We start from the raw sequence: 22,441 nt of genomic DNA, 5'->3' as shown, positions 1-22,441 counted from the left end.
AAACCACCACAACCTTCTCAGAGGCGAGTGGGAGAGAGGACAACAGGCCACCCCCTGCAGGCAGTCACCTGAGTTTCATTCATTTATTCATTCAATTGTATTTATTGAGTGCTTACTATGTGTGCGGAACACTGTACTAAGCACTTGGGAGAGTAAAATACAATAAAAAACAGAAACATTCCTTGACCACAACTAGTTTACAGTTACTAACTCTCGGGGAGGGAGTTCTCCAAGTCAGGTAGAACTGGGATTCTTCCCACCACCGAACTGCAGGCTGGAATGGGAATGAACGAAGGGGGAAAATGGGAGTCTTTGGCACATCTGACTTAACAGAGCACAGAGGGAAGGTGGGTGGGCAGGTCAGTAGGAGAAGGGACCACAGGTGGGCTTTTCTCCATTTTCAAAACTCTGAGCTCAAGGACTTCTGCCCTTCCCATTCTCAAAGGTCTCAAAATATCCTGGCTCCTCCAGGAAGCCTGCCCCATTAATTCCTACCACCTCAAGTCACATAGTAATAGTATTTCTTAAGGACTTACTGTGCTGCACACTGCACTGGGAAATTATTTACCAGTGAGAATTAGACAGGTTCCCTGGCCCTTGAGAAGATCACACCCTAAGAAATCAGGGGGAAAGGGAGTCACAAGCATGAGGAAAACCAAAAACAATAGGGACACAAAAATGACATGAAATGAGAGGCTAGGGACCAGTCAATCAGTTGCATTTTTTGAGTGCTTACTGAGTGCAAAGCACTGTTCTAAATGCTTGAGAGAGTACAATCCAACAGAGTTGGTATGGATGCTCATAATGAGATAGCTGCAAAAATCAAATCAAATAAAAGCCATAAGGCACATTGTGTATCAACCTAACACCCACCCTTAGCATTTATGTACTCTTCCCCAGCCTCTGGACTCATGTACATGTGTGCATTTAATTGCTTTTTACATATTGAATTATTTATTGTATTTCATCCAGACATTGTCAAATCTACTATCTACCAGATCCTTGCCTTTCTGACTGCTCTTATTCATTTTTCAAGCCCCACTTCCTCATTCGATCACAAGGTCCCTGTGAGCTGGGAACATGTCATTGTACCTGTTGAACTGTCCCCAATCCTTAGTAGAGTGCTCTGCAATCAGCATATGATTAGTACTATTGATCAATTGATTGATTCCATGCTTGATTTATTGAGATTGGGGGATTATCCCTGTTTTGAAGTCTTACCCTCTCCCAGTCCCCAGATTCCAAGAATTGATTCCTCCTCCTCAGTCCCTGGCCCCTTGCCCCTGCCCAGTGGTCTGACTTACTGAGACCTGAAATACTTCCCCATCACAAAAAAGTTGCAGGTCACAGCTTTATCACTTGCCACATCTAGAGTTGAGTACAGGTTTCAGGTGACCACCCAGTTCTACTGATATATTGGTGCAACAAGACAATGTAGAAGGAGCATGGCCTAGTGAACAGAGCACGGGCCTGGGAGTCTGAAGGACGTGGGTTCTAATCCCAACTCTGCCATGTGTCTGCTCTGTGACCTTGGACAGGTCACTTAACTTCTCTGTGCCACGGTTCCCTCATCTGTAAAGTGGGAATTAAGACTGTGAGCCCCATGTGGGGCAGGGACTGTGTCCAAAACTACCCTATTTCTAAGAACAGTGCCCAGTGCATAATTAGTGTTTAACAAATATCACAATGAAGAATGAAATCTTCACTAGACTGTCTCTCCAGACAGGTGGGAAAGGTCATTGATGATTTTCACTTAGTTTGCGATCCAAATGAAACACAGTGTTTGGCCTCTGGGCAGTGAAAGGGCTTCTCTGTTATAATTCTTGAGAAAGGAGTGGTTTCCATTGGGATCCAACTAGAAAGATGTCATTTAATGCTTGATAAATATCATCTCTGTTTTTACAAAACACATCCTTAATTTGGGATCAGGATGGTGTGGGGTAAGAGCCAACCTCTTCCATTGCATACTATGTACTACTATTTACGGCTATAAAACGCGCAAGCAGGAGAGTGCTGAATGTTCCCAAGAACTGCTTTCACTTTGTGAGCTGCTGTTGGTGAATGGGGATGAAGGTTCTGTTATTGAGCTTTGGGCTGGCCTTGGTCATTGCTGTCCAGGCAGAACGTGGTCTGCAGGATGACTTCAATGACCGCAAGGTAATGTGATTCCCTTATGACTTTGAATCTAGGGAGGGAGGGAGGGAGGAACCAGGACCGGATAGTTCAGTGGTGGGGAGTTGGTGGCATCAACTGGAGATGATCAAGTTGAAACCGTCATGTCATCAATAACCAGATAGATGGATTCTTCATCTAAACCATAAAGGGGTCCCTTCTGGCCTAGGCAGGAAGAAAAAATTCCCATTTTTGCCTCCTCTGTAACTGGTCAATCAATCAAACGATTTACGGAGTGCCTACTGTGTGCAAAGCACTGGACATTTGATATTCGCCCCGCCCCCAACCCCACAGCACTTATATACATACCTTTAAATTATTTATTATAAATTATTTATTCATATTGATGTCTGCCTTCCCATCTAGGCTGTAAGCTCATTATGGGCAGGGAATGTGTCTGCCAATTCTCTTGTATTGTACTCTGTCAGGTTCTTAGAACAATGCCCTGCACATAGTAAATGCACAATAAATACATTGATTGATTGATTAAGGAGCTTACAGTCTAGAAGGGGCGACAGACTTTAAAATAAATGTATAATTTATGGATCTGTACATAAGTATTGTAGGGCTGAGGGCGGGTGAATAAAGGGCACAAATCCAAGTGCAAGCGTGATGCAGAAAAGAGATGGAGTAGAGGAAATGGGGGCTTATTAGGGGGAAGACCCCTTTGAGGAGATGTGGTTTTAATAAGGGTTTGACGTTAGGGAAAGAATTTCTGTCAGATACAAGGAGAGAAGGAGGTCCAAGACAGAGGCAGAATATGGGTGAGGGCTAAGCGGTGAGATTGATGAGACCAAGGTAAAATGAGTAGGTTAGCAATAGAGGAGCGAAGCTTGCTTGCTGGGTTATAGTAGAAGATCAGTAAGGTAAGATAGAAAGGGGAGGGCTGATTGAGTACATTAAAGTCAATGGTAGGGAATTTATGTGAGAAACCTGGGGCAAAAAGAGCAGCCCAGTCAACATTGCCTATGCCTATGGATCTGTATGCATAAAGCCCTTGCTCTCCACCCCACCCTCAGCCCCACTGCACTAATGTACTGTACTGCACTCTGTCATATTGTCCTCTCCCAAGTGCTTAGTACAGTGCTCTGCACATAGTAAGTGCTTAATAAATATCATTGATTGGTTGCTTATGCCCATATTCTTATATTCTGCCATTTACCCTGTTATTTATTTTAATGTCCATCTCCCCTCCTAGACTGTGAGCTCCTTGTGGGCTTGTACTTTCTAACTCCATTGTACTGTATCCCCCTGGAGCACGTAGTACAGTGCTCTGCCCACAATAAGTGCTCAATAAATACCATTGATTGATTGATTGAGGCAGGGGGAGGGACTGACTTCAACTTGGGGCCCGGCTACCTAATGACGGGAACACTGCAGCGCCAATATGGGAGCTCTCCTTGTGATGTCCACAGTTGTGGTCCACCAGAGCTAGGGGTGCCCCCTGTCTGGGCTGGGGCAGATGGGACTTCCTCCAGAAGAGGGTCCCCTCGAGCATCTGTCTCAGGACCCCACCCCCGTTTCCGGGGAGAGAATGAGGTGGAATGAAACTCTTTAGTTCGAAGGTCCCTGGCGCTCCCGTTACTTGGCATCGGACAACCTACCACTCATCGAAGTCTACGGCCACATGAGAGTGTTTGTCGTCAATGTCGCCCGCACCGTCGAGGGAAATCTGGACTTCACCTTCAATGAGAGGTAAAAACCCTGCCTGTGGCTAAGCCCTCCTCCAAGCCATCACGCTTCTAGTCACACTGTCCATCTCCCGGGGGGCATTGGCTGGGCAGGGCTGGGTGGAACTGTGTAGCTCCATTTCCAAAATCGGTGTTGGGTGTGAAGGCCAAGGAGAACTTCAAGGTTCATGGATCCACCCAGGAAGGTGAAAGGTGGAACAGGTCGCTACCAGAAAGGTCTCTTGACCACAGGCAGGGATAGGGCACCTGACTGGGAAGGGGAACACAGTTCTCATGGCCAAGAACAGCTGGTTCCAGCATTTCACCCAGATGATCCACAGAGAAGGTGCACTGATCTTTCAGGGCCTCTGCTAAGACCTTACCCACTGCCAGTTAGGAGGCCCCAGTTCCCGCCCCAGGCTGAGTTACTGGCATGAGGATGTGGGAACTGAACACAGAACCGACACTGAATAGATAAATGGACTAGCGGAAAGAGCACGGACCTGGGTTCTAATCCCCACTCTGTCTAATCCCTGTTCTAAGTGGCTCTGCCACTTGTCTGCTGTGTGACCTTGGGCAAATCACTTCACTCCTCTGTGCCTCAGTTACCTTGTCATTAAAGTAGGGATTAAGACTGTGAGCCCAGTATGGGACAGGGACTGTGTCCAACCTGATTAACTTGTATGTACCCTGGTGCTTAATACAGTGCCTGGAACATAATAAGTGAAGCAGAATGGCCTAGTGGATAGAGCATAGGTCTGAGAGTCAGAAGGTCAAGAGGGGGAGACAGACTTTAAAATAAATGTATAATTTATGGATCTGTACATAAGTACTGTAGGGCTGAGGACGGGACAATAAAGGGCACAAATCCAGGTGCAAGCACGATGCAGAAAAGAGAGGGAGTAGAGGAAATGAGGGCTTATTAGGGGGAAGACTCACCCAAGGTCACACAGCAGACAAAAATTAGCAGACATCTTCCCTGCCCATGAGGAGTTTACAGGCTAGAAGATGACAGAACAGGAAGATCTGCTGCTTACATGCTTAGAGAGCTGGTTGGGGGTGGTGACTCTTTCCTCCCCACCACAGTTGACCTGCCAGAGGTGTAGATGCCCTATGGGGATGCAGCAGCAAAGATATGGGTCTGGTTTATTAAGGAGACTTATTTAGCATGGGCAGAGGTGCTGAAGGGCAAAAGGTGTCCAAAGATGAAGAGAAGATGCAGGTGTGTGTCTGAGAGAAGGGGCCAGGGGTGGGTGATTAGAAGAGGATTGCAGGGCAAGAGCAGGGATAGGTTGACACCTGACCACACGTTTTGTTTTGTTGTCTGTCTCCCCCTTCTGTACTGTGAGCCTGTTGTTGGGTAGGGACCGTCTCTATATGTTGCCAACTTGTACTTCCCAAGCGCTTAGTAGAGTGCTCTGCACACAGTCAATCAATCAATAAATGCGATTGAATGAATGAATGAATGAATAAGTAGTCGCTCGGTGTGGGGCTGGTTTGGGAGATAAATATAGCATAAATAAATGCAAATTTATATTTATAAATATAAATATAGATAAATATATAAATACAGCAGCATGGTCTAGTGGATAGAGCACAGGCCTGGGAGTCAGAAGACCTGGGTTTTAATCCCAGCTCTACCACTTGTCGGCTGTGTGACCTTGGGCAAGTCACTTAATTTACCCGTGCCTCAGCTATCTCACCTGTAAAATGGAGATTAAGACTGTGAACCCCATGTGGGTCAGGGACTGTGTTCAACCTGTTTAGCTTGTATTGCCTCTAGCACTTAGAACAGTGCTTGACACATAGTAAGTGCTCAACAAATACTACAGTTATTATTGTTATTATCTCAAGTTGAGAAAGTTACTGTGTGCCGTATGCTGCACAGAATCATACCCCGAAATCCTGGGCAGAAGGCCCCAATAGCTCAGTCTCTGGGGGACTTGGGCTGAAAACAAAATGGGAATCCCAAACTCTGTTTTCCACCCCTCTGGAAAATCCTTGGAAGGGTGGGCTTGCCCCTAGGAATGGCCCTGTTTTACTCAGCCTGTCCTGCTAGGGAAACTGCTGGTCCTGGGGACTGGTCAGACTGGTATTGCCAGTAGGGACTCTGCTCAACCCCAATTCAGATCAGCTCTCCTGGCCCAGCCCTATAGGACAGTGAGGCTGGAATCGAATCTGCCCTGCCTCAAATGTAAGAGTGGACTGCAGCAAGGGCTGGGGAGGGAGTGCAGAGAGGTGCTTTCACTGGGGAGGAGATGACAGAGAGGGGCTTCCAAACTCAGGAGACCCTACTGCCAGCTGAGCAGTGATCTCCCCCTGCCCCTCTCTCAACCCTCATCGTCATCACAGCACGGAACCACTGCTGCTGCCCTCAGGGGCTGCTATCAGCTCCACGAAGGTCCCTGTCCCCTTCCAAAAACTAGCCCTAGCCTTCCTTCACCAAGAAAGATGAATTCCCACAGTTCCAGTTCACAACCATAGCCCATGGACACATAACCCTCTCCGAGTTGTGTACATCACAGCCTCATAGGTGTGTGCATGCACACACACACACACACACACACACATACTTTCACACCATATGGTAAGGGCTCTCCTCTACTGTCCCTTAGCTGGGCTGATGGGTCATTCTGTCAAGCACTCACAGGGAACTGTATATTGGCCTGGAGTTTCATTCTTCTGCAGGATCAGGTGAAATTCCTTTCATGTGCCATTTATCCTGGAAAACAGACCACAGTTAAATTCACATTCAATTCTCTTCTCCCTAACAAGGTACACTGCTCACTCCAAAGGCAAGCAGGCCAGCAATGACCTAAGCTGGGGAGGGAATGGAGGAAGCCTGGTGCCAAGAGCTGCCCTGGGGTCTTGGCAGGGGTGAACCAGGCTGTGCGAAGCGGAGGAAGGGTGAGGCAGCCAGCCTGCGCTGCGCAAGTGATGACTAAGTCAACACTGGGCCTATCTCCAGGCCCTTTCAGGGAGCTCAGAGCTGCCTGGGTAGGCTAATTGCAGAACCTCAAGGCCAGGTAGTGCTGCAGGTATAAGACAATCCTACCCATATGAAGGGAAAGGCTTAATGGGATGAACAGGAAGAGTGGATGGGGGAGTTGGAAGAAGGGACAGAAGGGACTGTAGGATCCAGCTGGGAGTTTGAAAGCTCTTCACAGTTACCCTCCCGCTCCGCCCCCACCCCATCCACCGGCCATGATGGTAGCTCCTCCCAGCCCCCCCACAGTACGTGGTAGCTCCCCCCAGCCCCCACAGTGAAGTGAACTCCTCCCAGTACCCACTCAGCGATGGATGTTAGCTCCTCCTTCCTTTTGTCCCAGGACTCCCTCAGGCTGGCTGGGCAAGTGGCCCTACTCCAGGCCTCCTTGTGAGGCTACCAGGAGGAAGGGGTACCAGGGGGAAGTTCACATCACTCTGAAGCAAGCCAGGGCTCCGGCTAAATCCCCTGGTTAACCGACCTAAGGGCTGGAAGCTGTTGCCCTTCCCTGGAGCCACTGAATTTTTCATCTCTGTTTCACACCCTTCCTCCCCACTACTATTCCTGTGGAATCACAGCCCTCAAATTATCATGGGTTTCGGGCCCTGTGGCCAGGCAGAAGGCCCATCAAAGCCAGGTAGCCAGGAATTGTCACCCTCTAATCAATCAAACAATTTATTGACTGATTTACTTTAGGCAGATATTTTTAGACTTTGAGCCCACTGTTGGGTAGGGACTGTCTCTATATGTTGCCAATTTGTACTTCCCAATCGCTTGGTACAGTGCTCTGCACACAGTAAGCGCTCAATAAATACAATTGATGATGATGATGATATTCTCTCCCTTTCATCCATGTTTTCCAGGATAAATGGCACATGTAAGGAATTTCACCTGATCATGCAGAAGACTGAAACTCCAGGCCGCTATACAGTTTCCTGTGAGTGCTTGACAGAATGCCCCATCAGTCCAGCTCGGGGACAGTAGAGGAGACTCCTAGCTATAGTGTTTCACTAATCTGGCCACCTCCCCTGAGGACAAGGGGGAAAGTTGCTCCCCTCCGCCTTGACACTGGGCCATGCTGCAGACTTTCTTGGGTCAGCCAGATCCTGGCTTTCCCAAGAACCTCTACAGGCCATGCAGGTCCCAAGTTCACCCAGGGTTCTTCAAGCACTCTCTTTCACTTGGAAATTCCCCCTGGGTCACAACTTCAAATGAGGGTTTCCTCACCATGCTGGAAAATGACCTTTCCAAATTGTCAAAGCATCTATCTCCCCTTCTAGGCTGTAAATTCATTTATTGTTGCATTGTATTCTCCCAAGCACGTAGTACAGTGCTCTGCATGCAGTAAGCACTCAATAAATATGATTGAATGAAAGAATGAATGAATGAAAGAATGACTGTCAGACACACAGTCCCAGTGAGCTGCAGTGGCAAAGACCTCTGTTTAAGGTGGGGTCATGAGGTCTTCTCACTTCTTAATGATTTCCTGAGATTAGTATATTTAGTTTTATTGAGAAATGCCTCTATGGGTAGAAGAGTAACTCAATCATGTTTTCTTCTACGAAGCTAACGAGATAGTGATAATAACAACCAGTGTATAAATCATTATTGTATTTTGATTTCCATAGCCCTTGATATTTCGTATTGATTTTCAGCCCCACTGGTCAGAAACCTAGTTGTTAGTGTGAATGGAAGGGACAGTTAGTTCTCCTTTTCCTCCTTCGCTTTCAGTCTGGCCCAGATTCAAAGTCAGTTAGTCACTCCTATTTATTGAGCGCTTACTGTGTGCAGAGCACTGTACTAAGAGCTTGGGAGAGTATGATACAACAATAAACAGACACATTCCCAGCTCATTCTGAGTTTACAGTCTAGAGTCGAGCTTACAGTCCAGGGATAGCAAAGGATAAGGGGGACCTGCTACTGGTTGCTACTGGTGACCTTTTATATCTGCAGGGAGATAGGCTTAATGGGTCTTCCCTGGGGCCAGGGCTCCCCACCCTCCTCCACTCTGTTCCACCAACTTGGTCTGCTCTGGAGGAGTGGGAAGTCTGTCTACTGATTCATTTCCCGGGCACCTCTCATTTCTGCCCCGATGGTCCGGCCCTCTCTGGCCACCCCACATCTGTAGCCAGTTCTCACCATTCCACTGGGCCATTTGAAAAGGAAGTAGGTCTTGTTGAAAGAAAGGAAGTAGAGTGGGGGTGAGGGGAAGGAGAAGGAATGAGGGTAGGAGGAAGGCAGGAGCAGGGCCAGGAGGGGATGGGGAGAAGGCTGGCTTAGTGGTTAGAACCCGGGCCTGGGATTCAGAAGGATCTGGGTTATAATCCTTGCCCTACCACTTGCCTGTTTGGGCAAGTCACTTGGCTTCTCTGTGCCGTGGTAACCTCGTCTAAAATGGGAATTAAGACTAGGGGCCCCATGTGGGACATGGACTATGTCCAAATTGATTAGCTTGTATAATAATAATAATAACTGTGGTATTTGTTAAGTGCTTACTATGTGCCAGGTGCTATACTAAATGCTGAGTGTATATAAGCAAATTGGGTTGGACACAGTTCCTGTCCCGCGTGGGGTTCACAGCCTCAATTCCCATTTTACAGATGAGTTAACTGAGCCACAGAGAAGTGAAGTGACCTGTATCTGCCCCAGCACTTAGAACAATGTTTAGCAAATAGTAAGCTCTTAACAAATGCCATAAAAAAGGCTTGTGAAGACTACAAGAATGCAGCAGAATGCCTGATTTGCTGGAGGGTTATGGTTGGTTAGAGTTTGGGTTAGGATTGCGGTTAAGGTTAGGGTCAGAGTAAGGGTTAGGGTTGAGATTAGGGAGGGTGACCTCTGAGGTAGAAGTGGGTCTGTTCAGAAACAGGCCAAGAAGAGTGCTGGTAATGACTCCACTACCACCCCGCAGAGCCAGCTGCAAAATGTTTCTAAGGAAACAAGTCTCCAAGCCCTCAGTTGCCTCTGGTGTCAGTGGAAGTCAGTATGGCTCAGTGGAAAGAGGCTGGGCTTTGGAGTCAGTGGTCATGGGTTCAAATCCCGGCTCCGGCAATTGTCAGCTGTGTGACTTTGGGCAAGTCACTTAACTTCTCTGAGCCTCAGTTACCTCATTTGTAAAATGGGGATTGACCGTGAGCCACCTGTGGGACAACATGATCACCTTGTTACCTCCCCAGCGCTTAGAACAGTGCTTTGCACATAGTAAGCACTTAATAAATGCTATTATTATTATTATTACGTGGGGGTGACACAGAGTTGAGAAACATTGCCTGATGATAAGAACAAAGCTGACTGATTCTTCCCTCGGTGACCATTCAGGCCTATGCATCCTTCTTCCAATCACAGGAAAAACTCTTGAGACCAACAGGCTTCAAAGTCCTGGCCAAAACAATCCCCTGACACAAAGATGGTGATGATGGGCAGTGCAGTAGAGGGAGCGAGAGGTTACAGAGTTGTTTGTCCCATCCCAGCCACGGTCATTCCATCACCTGCAACTGTTGAAGCAGACAGCTCAGGGGAAGATGGAAAAAGTAGTGGCGTGCAGCTGAGCTAATTTACTGGGTTGGAGGCAGGTTTTGTGTTTGGCCCAAGGCTCTTACATTGTTGTAATTAGTGGTTTCCCCCTGCAGATTTTGGAGAGAACATCGTTGCTGTTGTGAAGACAGATTACCTATCCTATGCTATTCTTTATGGACAAAACAACAATGAAGGAGAGGTCTACAAACTGATTCAATTCCTAGGTATGTGGCATCCCAAGACTGAACTCCTTGTCTTCCCTCCCAAACCCTGCCCTCTCCCTGACTTTCCCATCTCTGTTGACAGCACTACCATCCTTCCTGTCTCACAAGCCCGCAACCTTGGTGTCATCCTCGACTCATCATCATCAATCGTATTTATTGAGCACTTACTATGTGCAGAGCACTGTACTAAGCTTCTGGGAAGTACAAATTGGCAACATATAGAGACAGTCCCTACCCAACAGCTCTCTCATTCGCCCCTCAAATCCAAGCTGTCACCAAAACCTGCCGGTCTCAGCTCCGCAACATTGCCAAGATCCGCCCTTTCCTCTCCATCCATACTGCTACCCTGCTCGTTCAAGCTCTCATCCTATCCCGTCTGGACTACTGCATCAGCCTTCTCTCTGATCTCCCATCCTCTTGTCTCTCCCCACTTCAATCCATACTTCATGCTGCTGCCTGGATTGTCTTTGTCCAGAAACGCTCTGGGCATGTTACTCCCCTCCTCAAAAATCTCCAGTGGCTACCAATCAATCTGCGCATCAGGCAGAGACTCCTCACCCTGGGCTTCAAGGCTCTCCATCACCTCGCCCCCTCCTACCTCACCTCCCTTCTCTCCTTCTACAGCCCAGCCCGCACCCTCCGCTCCTCTGCCGCTAATCTCCTCACCGTACCTCGTTCTCACCTGTCCCACCATTTACCCCCGGCCCACGTCATCCCCCTGGCCTGGAATGCCCTCCCTCTGCCCATCCGCCAAGCTAGCTCTCTTCCTCCGTTTAAGGCCCTACTGAGAGCTCACCTCCTCCAGGAGGCTTTCCCAGACTGAGCCCCTTCCTTCCTCTCCCCCTCATCTCCCTCTCCATGCCCCCCATCTTACCTCCTTCCCTTCCCCACAGCACCTGTATATATGTATATATGTTTGTACATATTTATTACTCTATTTATTTATTCATTTTACTTGTACATATCTATTCTATTAATTTTATTTTGTTAGTATGTTTGGTTTTGGTCTCTGTCTCCCCCTTTTAGACTGTGAGCCCACTGTTGGGTAGGGACTGTCTCTATATGTTGCCAACTTGTACTTCCCAAGTGCTTAGTACAGTGCTCTGCACACAGTAAGCGCTCAATAAATATGACTGATTGATTGATTGATCCCTCCGGAATTTTGCCCCTATCAATCAATCAGTGATATTCACTGAGCTTACTGAGGGCGGAGCACTGTATTGAGTGCTTGGGAGATTATAATGGAGTTGGTAGATATGTTCCCGGCCCAGGACGAGCTCACATCTAGAGGGTGACAGACGTAAATATAAATGAATAAATTATTGATATGTACATAAGTGCTGAGCAGCAGGGGCATGGGAGAAAGAGTCAAGGATGAAGACTCAAGTGTACTGTGAGGAAGGAAGCTATGATAAACCACTTCCATGCTTTTACCAAGAAAACTCTATGGATAAACAACCAGGATGATTGCAGATGGAGATAGGGTGTTCTGGGAAAAAAGTGTCCATGGAGTCTCTCTAGGTCGGAGACAACTCGACATTCTAAGGCTGTGGGGCTGAGAATGAGGTGAATACCAAGTGCTGAAATGGTTCAGATCCAAAGGAAACAGTTGTTAGGGAACCAATGGCACTGGGTTTCTTCTGCAGGAGTGGGGTTGAAGCAGGCTTGTGTGTGATTTGTGCTTGACACTGCGTAGAGAAGCAGCGTGGTCTAGTGGATAGAGTCTGGCCCTGGGATTCAGAAGGATCTTGGTTAGGATCCTGTCTCTGTCACTTGTATGCTGTGTGACCTTGGTCAAGTGACTTCACTTCTCTGTGCCTCAATTACTTTATCTGTCGAATAGGGATTAAGATTATGAGCCCCATGTGGTACGGGAACTGTGTCCAACTCAATTTATATTGATCCCTGCATTTAATACAGTTCCTAGCACACAGTAAGCACTTAACAAATACTATTATTATTATTATTACTTCTACAAGGAACAGGGTTTTGGAAATTTGTTAGATGGTACCTCAGGGGTTCCAGCAGTGCCACTAACATTGCTTCAAATGATTCTCCTCTGGATCCTAGTCAGACCCATGAAGGAGAACCAAAAAGGTCAGAAGAATTTTGAAGACTTCTGTACTGATGAGGGAATTCCTTCCAGTGGGATACTGAACATTCCAGAATCTGGTAAGAATCGCCAACCCTCTTGTTTCCCTTTGCTCGTCTGCCATGTAAGAGAAGTAAACTGGGTTGGTTCTCCTGATCAAATGGGGTTCTGCCTTTGGGAGATCAGAAGGGTCATGGGAGAAAGTTGTGAAGCCTCTGGATTTCAGTGCGGAAACCCCTTCTGGGAAGGAGAATGGGAGTTACTTGTGAATATTTATGTGCCTGTGTGGGATCAGGGATCCTTTGACAAACTAAGTGCTCCTTACATTTGCTTGTTCTTTTTCCTTCCCTCAGAGCGATGCCCCTGAGCCGGAGCTTAGGTGAGAAAATTCTGCTACCTCTGTGAGTCTCTGGATTCATAATTGTGATATCTGTTAAGCACTTACTATGTGCCAAGCACTACACTAAGAGCTGGGATAGTTCTAAGATAATCAGGTCCCACATGGGGCTCACAGTCTACAGACAAGGGAGAACAGGTATTGAGTCCCTGTGCTGCAGATGAGAGAATTTAAGCAGAGAAGTTAAGTGATTTACCCAAGGTCACACAGCAGGCATGTGGTGGATCCAGGATTAGAACCCAGATTGTCTGACTCCCAAGCCTGCGCTCTTTCCACCAGGCCGTGTTGCTTTCACACAGATTCATTTATTCCCCATATTCTGGCACCCCATCCAGCCCATTGCTGGGCTGTTTGTACGAGGCCTTCCTGAATCCGCATTATATGGCAGTGGGATACTGAGAATATAACAGCATATTCAGCCAGTAGCTGCCACTGAGTCTCCATTTTGCTTGAGCCCAGCAGAGAGGGGACAGTGGGAGATAGGGGAGGCAGAGAGGGGGCATGGGGTCCACTGGGCTTAATATTATTATTAGTAGTAGTAGTAGTAATCCCCATTTTGCAGACAAGGGAACTGAGACCCAGAAAAGTGAAGCAACTTGCCCACGGACAAGTGGTGGAGTCAGGATTAGAACCCAAGTTCTGTAACTCCCCAGCCTGTGCTCTTTCTACTAGGCCATGCTCGGGGTTAGGGCATCCCCTATCCAGGTGCGGTGAATGGAGGAATGGGGCAAGGGAGAGGAGACTTAAAACTCGGATCATCCTGGGACTCAGTCCTAGGACTAAAGCAAGTGTGTTAGCTGCTACTTAAGCTTCCAATGCACATTCTCCAAGCCCTGAACCTGGAATAATTGGATTTCAGAGCCACGTTACTAACATTTTCCACAGCAGGGTGACCAGCCTTAGTACTTCAAGGGTTCCCCATAAGCCCCCAAAGAGACCACAGCTCTCCCTGTCTTCAAAGCCCTTCTGAAAGTCTAACTCCTCCAGGAGGCCTTCCCTGGTTAATTTCTCATCCCCTCACACTTAATTCTCTCCAGCGGCCACTTCCGCATCCCCTAAGCACTTGGGTACTTAACCCAAATGCCCCCAGAGAATCTATGTGCATGTCTTTATACTCTATAGGTACCCCGAACCTCTAATTTGTTTACTATCTGTCAAACACTACATATTTACTAATCTATTTATTTTATTAATGATGTGCATATAGCTATAATTCTATTTATTCTAACAGTTTTGACACCTTGTTTTGTTTTGTTGTCTGTCTCCCCCTTCTAGACTGTGAACCCGTTGTTGGGTAGGGATTGTCTCTATCTGTTGCTGACTTGTACTTCCCAAGCGCTTAGTACAGTGCTCTGCACACAGTAAGCACTCAATAAATGTGATTGAATGAATGAATGAATAAATGAATGAATGAATGGACGGAGGAGATGGGTGGGAGTAGAGCTGTGGGTAGTGTGTGCCAATGGGCTTGGCTGGAGTCACTTTGAAGGCAATGGGGGCTGGGGTTGGACTCTGAGACCACCACTCTGTAGTCAGAAGTAGCCAGAAAGGATTTGCTGTCTGAGGGAGGTCAACAGGACTGGAAGCATCCCTTCACCTGTGCTCCTCTCTTCCAGGAAGAAGAATCAGACTCAAGCACACATTCATGCTAAGTTAAATAAGCAAAAGAATCAAGACTAATTTAACTCATCATCGAATGGCTCTAAGCCAAGCCTACGGCTCCAGTATGTTACACTGTAAGCTCATCCTCTACACTGTAAGCTGATGGGCAGGGAATGTATCTGTTTACTGTCCTATTGTACTCTCCCAAATGCTTAGTAGAGTGCTTTGCACACAGTGAACACTCAATAAATATGATTGAATGAATGAAAGAAAGAATAAGGTGTTTTGGTTCTGGATATGCTAATGAAGAACCCAACTCCAGAGAACCTTGCTGGACCCTGCCTATCCCCAGGAGAAACTCAACAGTAGCCTCTTTACCATTAAGAAGAATACTAATTATAATAATGCCAATAATATTAATAAAAATATAGCTTACCATGTGTCTAGCACTATTTTAAGTGCTGGGGTAGTTAAACGTTTATCAGGTTAGACATGGACCCTGTACTGGGGCTCACAGTTTAAGTATGAAGGAGGGCAGGTATGAGATGCCATTTTACAGATGAGGAAACTGAGGCACAGATAAGTTAAGTGACTTGCCCAAGGTTTCAGAGCAAACAATTGGGAGGCAAAATTGGAACCCAAATGTACCAACTCTCAAGTCTATGCTCTTTCCACTAGGCCACACTGTTTCTCATTAATCAATCAATGGCAATTATTGAGTGCTTACTGTGGTTGGAGCACTGTACTAAGTGCTTGGCATTTTCTATCCCACTTGGTACTTGTAACTTGTATACCAATTCCACTTGTTGTTCAGGGGAGATTTAACAGACATGGCCGCTATCTGCCCAGGCAAATTGGTTCCCAGGAGGAAAAAAAAAACCCCAGAGAACAAACTCAGTTCCCAATGACCTGGCTTTCATCGGTATTATAATCATGGTATTTATTAAGTGCTTCCTTTGGGTCAAGCACTGTGCTGAGCATTAGGGCCGAGACAAGATAATCAGCTCAGACTCAGCCTGTGTCCCACATGGAGCTTGTGATCCCAGAAGAAGGGAGAGGAGGTATTTTCTTCCCATTTTACAGATGAGGAAACTGAGGTCCAGAGAGATTCAATGACTTGTTCAAGATTACCCAGAAGACCAGTGGTAGAGATGGGATTAGAACCCAGGGCTCCTAACTTCCTATGCTCTTTCCACAAGGCAACCTTGCCTCTTGGCCATAATGCCAAGCGGGATGGGAGGGGTGATAAATAGCATGTTGAACTGCAATTCAGCTGAGTGAGACTTCAGACAGTGGGTTGGGCCCATCCTCAAGGGAAAGGATGGAGGAGGAGGAAGAAGAACGTGTCTACCAACTTTGTTATATCACACTCTCCCAAGTGCTTAGTACAGTGCTCTCCACAAAGTAAGCACTCAATAAATACAATTGATTGATTGATTGATTGAGTCTGGAGGTGAGGAGGTGAAATCTCTAGCTGTAAAAATGAGAGAAGAAGGAACGAGGTAAGTACAGTCAGGGGTTGGGAGGTAGGGCAAAGCAGGGCAGGAGAGGTCGCATCAGAGAAGAGCTAGGAGCAGGCATGATGGAGAGGAAAAACTGGGTGGAAGGAGACAAGTGGAACAGGGAAAGGAGAAGGAGGAGAAGGACCAGGCCGATGGGTAGGGCTAATACTAGCCATCCATGTCCCTTTTCTAGGCCTTAAGGCTCCTCCAGGAGCCCTGTGAGTCCAAGGAGATGAGGTCTGTTCTCCTGGACCCTACTCTGTGGCTGCCCCCTCCTGATGCTGCTGCCTTCACTCTCACAAGCTTCTAAGACTGGGGTCAGAGACCAGACCTTCCATGAGAATGCCTCAGAGCTGGTAAATGGCTCCCAGGGTGTGTGGTGACCAGACCTTACTGTTCACTAGCTGGAGATGCTGATGTGTGGTGATCCAGACACTGCGTGGAATGAGGGCCCCTGGCTCACTGAGGTCTGTGGTGTTCACTAGATTCCCTTTCCCCAAAAGGGAATCCAAAAGGGGGATTCCCCGAGCTGGGCCTTCTCTACTCTTGCTTAGGAACTGTCTCAATTCTAAATAAATAGACTCATTAACCCTATTCCTGTGGTTCATGGATTGATTTGGGGACTCTGTGGGTGGAAAAGGTTCTGGAAACAACTGGGCATATGGTCACAGTATTCATGGACCCAAGCATGAATCAACCTCCTCTCCGATCTCCCATCCCCTTGTCTCTCCCCACTTCAATCCATACTTCACGCCGCTGCCCGGATTGTCTTTGTCCAGAAATGTTCTGGGTGTGTTACTCCCCTCCTCAGAAATCTCCAGTGGCTACCAATCAACCTACGCATCAAGCAGAAACTCCTCACCCTTGGCTTCAAGGCTCTCCATCACCTCGCCCCCTCCTACCTCACCTCCCTTCTCTTCTTCTACAGCCCAGCCCGCACCCTCCGCTCCTCTGCCACTAATCTCCTCACTGTGCCTAGCTCTCACCTGTCCCACCGTTGACACCCGGCCCACGTCATCCCCCTGGCCTGGAATGCCCTCCCTCCCCACATCCGCCAAGCTAGCTCTCTTCCTCCCTTCAAGGCCCTACTGAGAGCTCACCTCCTCAAGGAGGCCTTCCCAGACTGAGCCCACTCCTTCCTCTCCCCCTCCTGCCCCTCTCCATCCCCCCCGCCTTACCTCCTTCCCTTCCCCACAACACCTGTATATATGTATATGTTTGTAAGTATTTATTACTCTATTTATTTATTTATTTTACTTATACATATTTATTCTACTTATTTTATTTTGTTAATATGTTTTGTTTTGTTCTCTGTCTCCCCCTTCTAGACTGTGAGCCCACTGTTGGGTAGGGACCATCTCTATATGTTGCCAACTTGTACTTCCCAAGCACTTAGTACAGTGCTCTGCACACAGTAAGTGCTCAATAAATACGTTTGGATTGAATGAATGAATGAATGCATCACGAATCTGATTCAGAAAGGAAGTGCAGAAATGTGGCTGCCTGGGTGGATTTTTCACCATCATGTGTATGGCCGGAAGCACGAGATCAGGCCTGGGAACCTTCACCCTCAGAATATAAGAGATACCTATCCCAATTCTTTTATAATGAACAAGATTCCATGGCTGTGTGGAACTGGTAAGGTCATTGTCCAGAACTGTAACTCAGTTCTGACTCTCTTTCACCTATATCGTTCTTCAGATGCCCTCCTTGATCATGAAAATGATGCTGTCTGCAAGATCTGTGCTAGGTCTATGAATACTAAACATCTCTTTTAGGGATGCAAATCAAGTCACTGCCCATCAGTTGGGAAGTATATTCCAGCCTACCTCCTCCTCTGAAGGCTCACCTTAGTACAGCAGATATCAACTAGGAGACTTGGTGCAGAACTTAATTACCCACCTTGAATTCAAGGTGTTGGGTCTTGGTAACATTCCTCAGATGGCTGAGAAGTTACTGGCATGCAGTTCATTTACTTGGGCTGGGCTCATCAAGCATTTGAGACAGATGCTCATTTCTAATGCAAAAATGGAAGAAAGCATTGATTGGTAGGTATGACCACTTTGGATAGGATGCAACATGTGTATGTGTTTGGATGAGATGCAATGTGTGTGTGTATATGGGTGGGGGGTATGTGTGTGTGTGTATGGGTGGGGTGTTTGTGTGTGTGTGACTCCCACAAAGGGGGCCATTGGTGTGATATATTCAGGTACCACTCCTGGTGGGAATAAAGTGGGCGGGTTGGATTGTAGTGGGAAAGGAGCAAGGATTGGGAAGGAGAGAGCTGATTTAGTGCTTTAAAGCTGACTATAGGAAGCTTTTACAATTCTTGCAGGATATAGCCAACAAGAAACTCAACAGTGTGGTAATCACCCTGAACAATAAATAGTCTACTGATCTCATAATAATGTGCATACACTACGGTTAATTTGGGGTTCAGAGATGGCCATGGAAACTGTCTCAGCTCATGCCATTCTAGGCAACCTCAAGATACCTCTTCTGCTGCTTCCATTTTGTTTTCATTTATGATGCCAAGCCTGGACTCAGTTCCCTTTCTTTGCCATGAATGGAGCTCTTTAACACTTCTAGCTCTGGCCACAATCTTTGAAGCTATCAAGAAACCCAGTCCATGCGTTATAATGTGCCATTTGAAAGTGAATGAGATTATTTCTTGCCTATTCGTGCGTATCCAGAGACAGCAACAGCATCGTGATCTGGAATTAAATAAAGCAATCACTTCATTCTGTTCCAAAACTAATGTCATAATTTCTGCTTAATTATCGCCCAGGGCATGGTGGGCAAATTGCGTAGTGTGCGCTGCCATGTTTTTCGGGGAAATGAGACCCTTGTAAAGGTATAAAACGGGCAGAGGAGCTCTGAGCCCTATACCTTCATTTGAACCCTCATCCCCGGTCCATCTTCACTGCTGCTAACTCTGCCAGAATGAAGGGTCAGCTACTGAGTTTCGGCCTGGCCTTGGTTTGTGCCATCAGGGCCGAGCTCTTTGAAGATTTGGGGGAATTACCTGAGACTTTTGTTGAGATCACCAAGCAACATGTCTTCAATATTGATCAGGTACTGGCGGGTTGTGATGCTGGAGTGGGAGCGGGATTCCCCACATTGCTCTCAGTACGTGGCAGAGTAGGCAGGGGAATAAGCCACCATCACAGCAGTGTCTTCATTCCTGTCGGGGACTTTGTTGCAAGCACTCCCTTTCTCAGATCTCTAGGACCCAGTGATGGATTACCCTAAACAAGATGGAGGGGTTCTGGGGTTGGGCTTGGCCAATAAGTTGGGTAGCAAGACCCCGATTCCAAGGTTGCACTCTATCATCCTCACCACTCCAACCCTCTCTCTTATCTTGGGTCCCCAGGGATGAACCTCGGGAGAGTCATAAGATAGGCTGGTCATTTGTCCGGTATTCTATCTAAGCTCGATGTGGGCAAAGGATGTGACTACCACCTCTGCTGTAATGTCCTCTCCCAAGCACTTGGTTCACAGCTCTGCATTCATTCGTTCATTCAATCATAATTCTTGAGCGCTTACTGTGTGCAGAGCAGTGTACTAAGCACTTGGGAAGTACAAGTTGGCAACATATAGAGATGGTCCCTAGCGAACAACGGGCTCACAGTCTAGAAGGGGGAGACAAACAACAAAACAAAACATGTAGACAGGTGTCAAAACTGTCAGAATAAATAGAATAAATAGAAGGTTTATAAATAAATGGAATTATAGCTATTATTCTATAGCTATTATATCTATTCTATATAGCAGAATTGTAGAATTTCTGCACATAGGAAGCACTCAATAAATGCCACTGATAATAATGAGTCTACAAGAACATCTGTTTCTCAGCTGATTTCTCCCTTGTCCTGGGCTGTGGAGAGGTGTGTTGATAAAATGCTGTTTGGTATTCATGAGTAACCCAAGGGCCTAAGGGAGGACTCTAGACCATAAGCTCCCTGTGAGCAGGGAATATGTCTACCAACTCTGTTAGACTGTACTCTCCCAAACTCAAAAAATACTACTCATTCATTGATTGACCTACAGGCCTCAGAGAATTCTGAAGTAGCATGACCTCTGCCACTGCTTCCCCCCTGCTCACTGCCCTTCAGAGCCCACATGTCAACATCTGTCCATCAGTGCTAGGGCCATGCTCTGTCCTTTGGAGCCTGTACTTTGGAGAAAGGCAGCTCTGTGAGTTGCTCAATTTCTGGAGTAGGGGGATCGGACATGTCCATTCACTCAGTCCACGAGGTGGGAAACTCTTGTTACGGTGTTTTTACTCTCCCTACACCCTCCCTGTCTGAGGGGCTACCTACCCCCCCTTCCAGCCAACCTACCGGCCGTTTCCTGGTGGGTCACGTGATTCTGGCCTTTATTGTAGCTTTCAGGGGACTGGAAAATTGTTGGCGTGGCAACAGACTGTCCACTTCTGGAGAAGATAAGGAGTCACCTCAAAATAATACCCTCCACCTTCACCCTCACGAGTGACGGGAACATGGACGTCACCATGGTCATGAGGTAAGTGGAACAGTTTAGGTGCCTCTTGCCACCACTTTGCTTTTCGAGTCCCTGGCCAGTTTCTCTGGGGAATGTACAAATAGGTTGGCTCCTCTGCAAGGGGTAGAGGGTATAACCCCCTCTGTTCCCTTCCTCACTGTCTCCAGGCCTTCCCTTCCCTGCTCCACTGCACAGTTCCTGATCATATGCGGACATTCAGAGGGCCCTGGGCCCAGCAGGGCTTTTACAAATCATTCCCCTGCCTCAGCCCTGCCTCTGCCCCCTGGCTTTGTGCAGGCCAGACCCAGATAGAGACTCCCCAGGCCCAACTGAACATCTGGATAGTTGGGTAGGGGGAGGCACCCAGGACTTGAAGTAGACTTGAACTTGCACTTGAACTTGAAGTAAACAGGACTTGAAGTAGGAGAAGCAGCATGACTCAGTGGAAAGAGCACGGGCTGTGGAGTCAGAGGTCGTGGGTTCAAATCCTGACTCTGACAATTGTCAGCTGTGTGACTTTGGGCAAGTCACTTAACTTCTCTGGGCCTCAGTTCCCTCATCTGTAAAATGGGGTTGAAGACTGTGAGCACCCCGTGGGCCAACCTGATCACTTTGTAACCTCCCCAGCACTTCGAACAGTGTTTTGCACACAGGAAATGGTTAATAAATGCCATGATTATTATTATTATTATTAAACTGCAAACATCAGGAACTCACCTGTGGCATAGGACAAAGGCTGACAATGTCTGTTCCCAGGGCTGTGAGGGCAGCAGGGGGGTGTTGACCCCTCACAGGTGGGACTGGGCAGCAGCAGTTGCAACCCATCCCTATCATTTAACCCCACCCTGAGACCATGGGCAGTGAGCCCCACTGACTGCCCCCCGCTCCTCTTCCCTTCCTCCCTCCCAACCCTCCCAACTCCCCTGACCCACACCTCTGATCCCACGTGGGGCTCACACTTTTAGTCCCCATTTTACAGATTAGGTAACTGAGGCACATAGAAGTTAAGTGACTTGCCCAAGGTCACTCAGCAGACAAGTGGAGGCAGAATTAGAACCCACAACCTCTGTCTGACTCCCAAGCCCGGACTCTGCACACTAAGCCACGCTACTTTTTAATGTTTGCCTCTCCCTGTAGACTCTAAGGTCCTTGTGGGATGGGCAATACAACTCTGTTGTATTGTAGTTTCCCAGTTGCTTAGAATAGTGCTCTGCACATAGTAAGCATTCAATAATACTATTGATCAGTCCAACCTGACTCAACAAAGCCAGTCCAGACTAGCCCACTCCAGTAAGGCCTAAGGTGGGCTAGTCCAGCCCAACAAATCTAGCCCCTCCCTGGCAGATCACCTGATGTTATTTGAGTGTTTATTGTGTGTAGAACACCCTACTAAACTCTTGATATAGTACAATATATGGACAAGGCCCAACACAATTTCTCGCAAGGCTTCCTTCCCTGAGTCAGATCTATTGGCGAGGTCCGGCCTCAAATTTACTTTTGTGGCATCAAAGCCAGAACATTTACATAACCCGGATCAATTGGCTGGTCTCTGCGCCCTGGGTATCGCTGGGGGCATGGATTAACTGGGACCCAACCCCTCCACTGTTCACCACCCAGGGAGCAGATGGGTTCTTGCTTCTCCCTCATCACTGGATTGGTAAGCTGCCGCAACTTTTCTCTCTTTGGCTCCAGAGCTGTGGCCTGCAGAGGCCCCAAAGCTGGCCAAACTCATCCTCTCATAGTCTCCCACTAAGGGGGCCCACTTTCTCAATTTCAG

At 47.4% G+C, this 22,441-nt stretch overlaps 1 protein-coding gene and 1 pseudogene across 2 annotated transcripts; both read left to right on the top strand.

The window, feature by feature from the left end:
• The first annotated feature begins 2,050 nt into the window (after nucleotides 1-2,050).
• LOC119927346 (allergen Fel d 4-like) lies at nucleotides 2,051-14,859 on the top strand. Of its 2 annotated transcripts, none has more exons than XM_038745955.1 (7): nucleotides 2,051-2,157; nucleotides 3,731-3,867; nucleotides 7,692-7,765; nucleotides 10,458-10,568; nucleotides 12,639-12,740; nucleotides 13,014-13,039; nucleotides 14,674-14,859. In XM_038745955.1, exons 1-6 carry the CDS (start codon nucleotides 2,062-2,064, stop codon nucleotides 13,025-13,027), a joined length of 534 nt encoding a protein of 177 aa, XP_038601883.1. In that variant the 5' UTR covers nucleotides 2,051-2,061; the 3' UTR covers nucleotides 13,028-13,039; nucleotides 14,674-14,859. The 2 variants fall into 2 exon arrangements, with proteins under 2 accessions (XP_038601883.1, XP_038601884.1); XM_038745956.1 differs by having other exon boundaries at nucleotides 13,014-13,061.
• On the top strand, nucleotides 14,754-22,417 carry LOC119927151 (annotated as a pseudogene).
• The last annotated feature ends 24 nt before the right edge of the window (nucleotides 22,418-22,441 follow it).

The sequence above is a fragment of the Tachyglossus aculeatus genome, chromosome 4 (genome assembly GCF_015852505.1).
Source record: "Tachyglossus aculeatus isolate mTacAcu1 chromosome 4, mTacAcu1.pri, whole genome shotgun sequence".
Lineage (NCBI taxonomy): Eukaryota > Metazoa > Chordata > Mammalia > Monotremata > Tachyglossidae > Tachyglossus > Tachyglossus aculeatus.
Note: the sequence above shows the minus strand (reverse complement) of the source record. Positions and strands in the feature narration are given on the sequence as shown.

Bases quoted from the DNA above. Each gene is read 5' to 3' on its own strand.
- LOC119927346 (XM_038745955.1), top strand. From the start codon at position 2,062: ATGGGGATGAAGGTTCTGTTATTGAGCTTTGGGCTGGCCTTGGTCATT. The intron at 2,158-3,730 runs GTAATGTGATTC...GAAACTCTTTAG, and splicing joins ATGACTTCAATGACCGCAAG to TTCGAAGGTCCCTGGCGCTC. The intron at 10,569-12,638 runs GTATGTGGCATC...TCTGGATCCTAG, and splicing joins CAAACTGATTCAATTCCTAG to TCAGACCCATGAAGGAGAAC.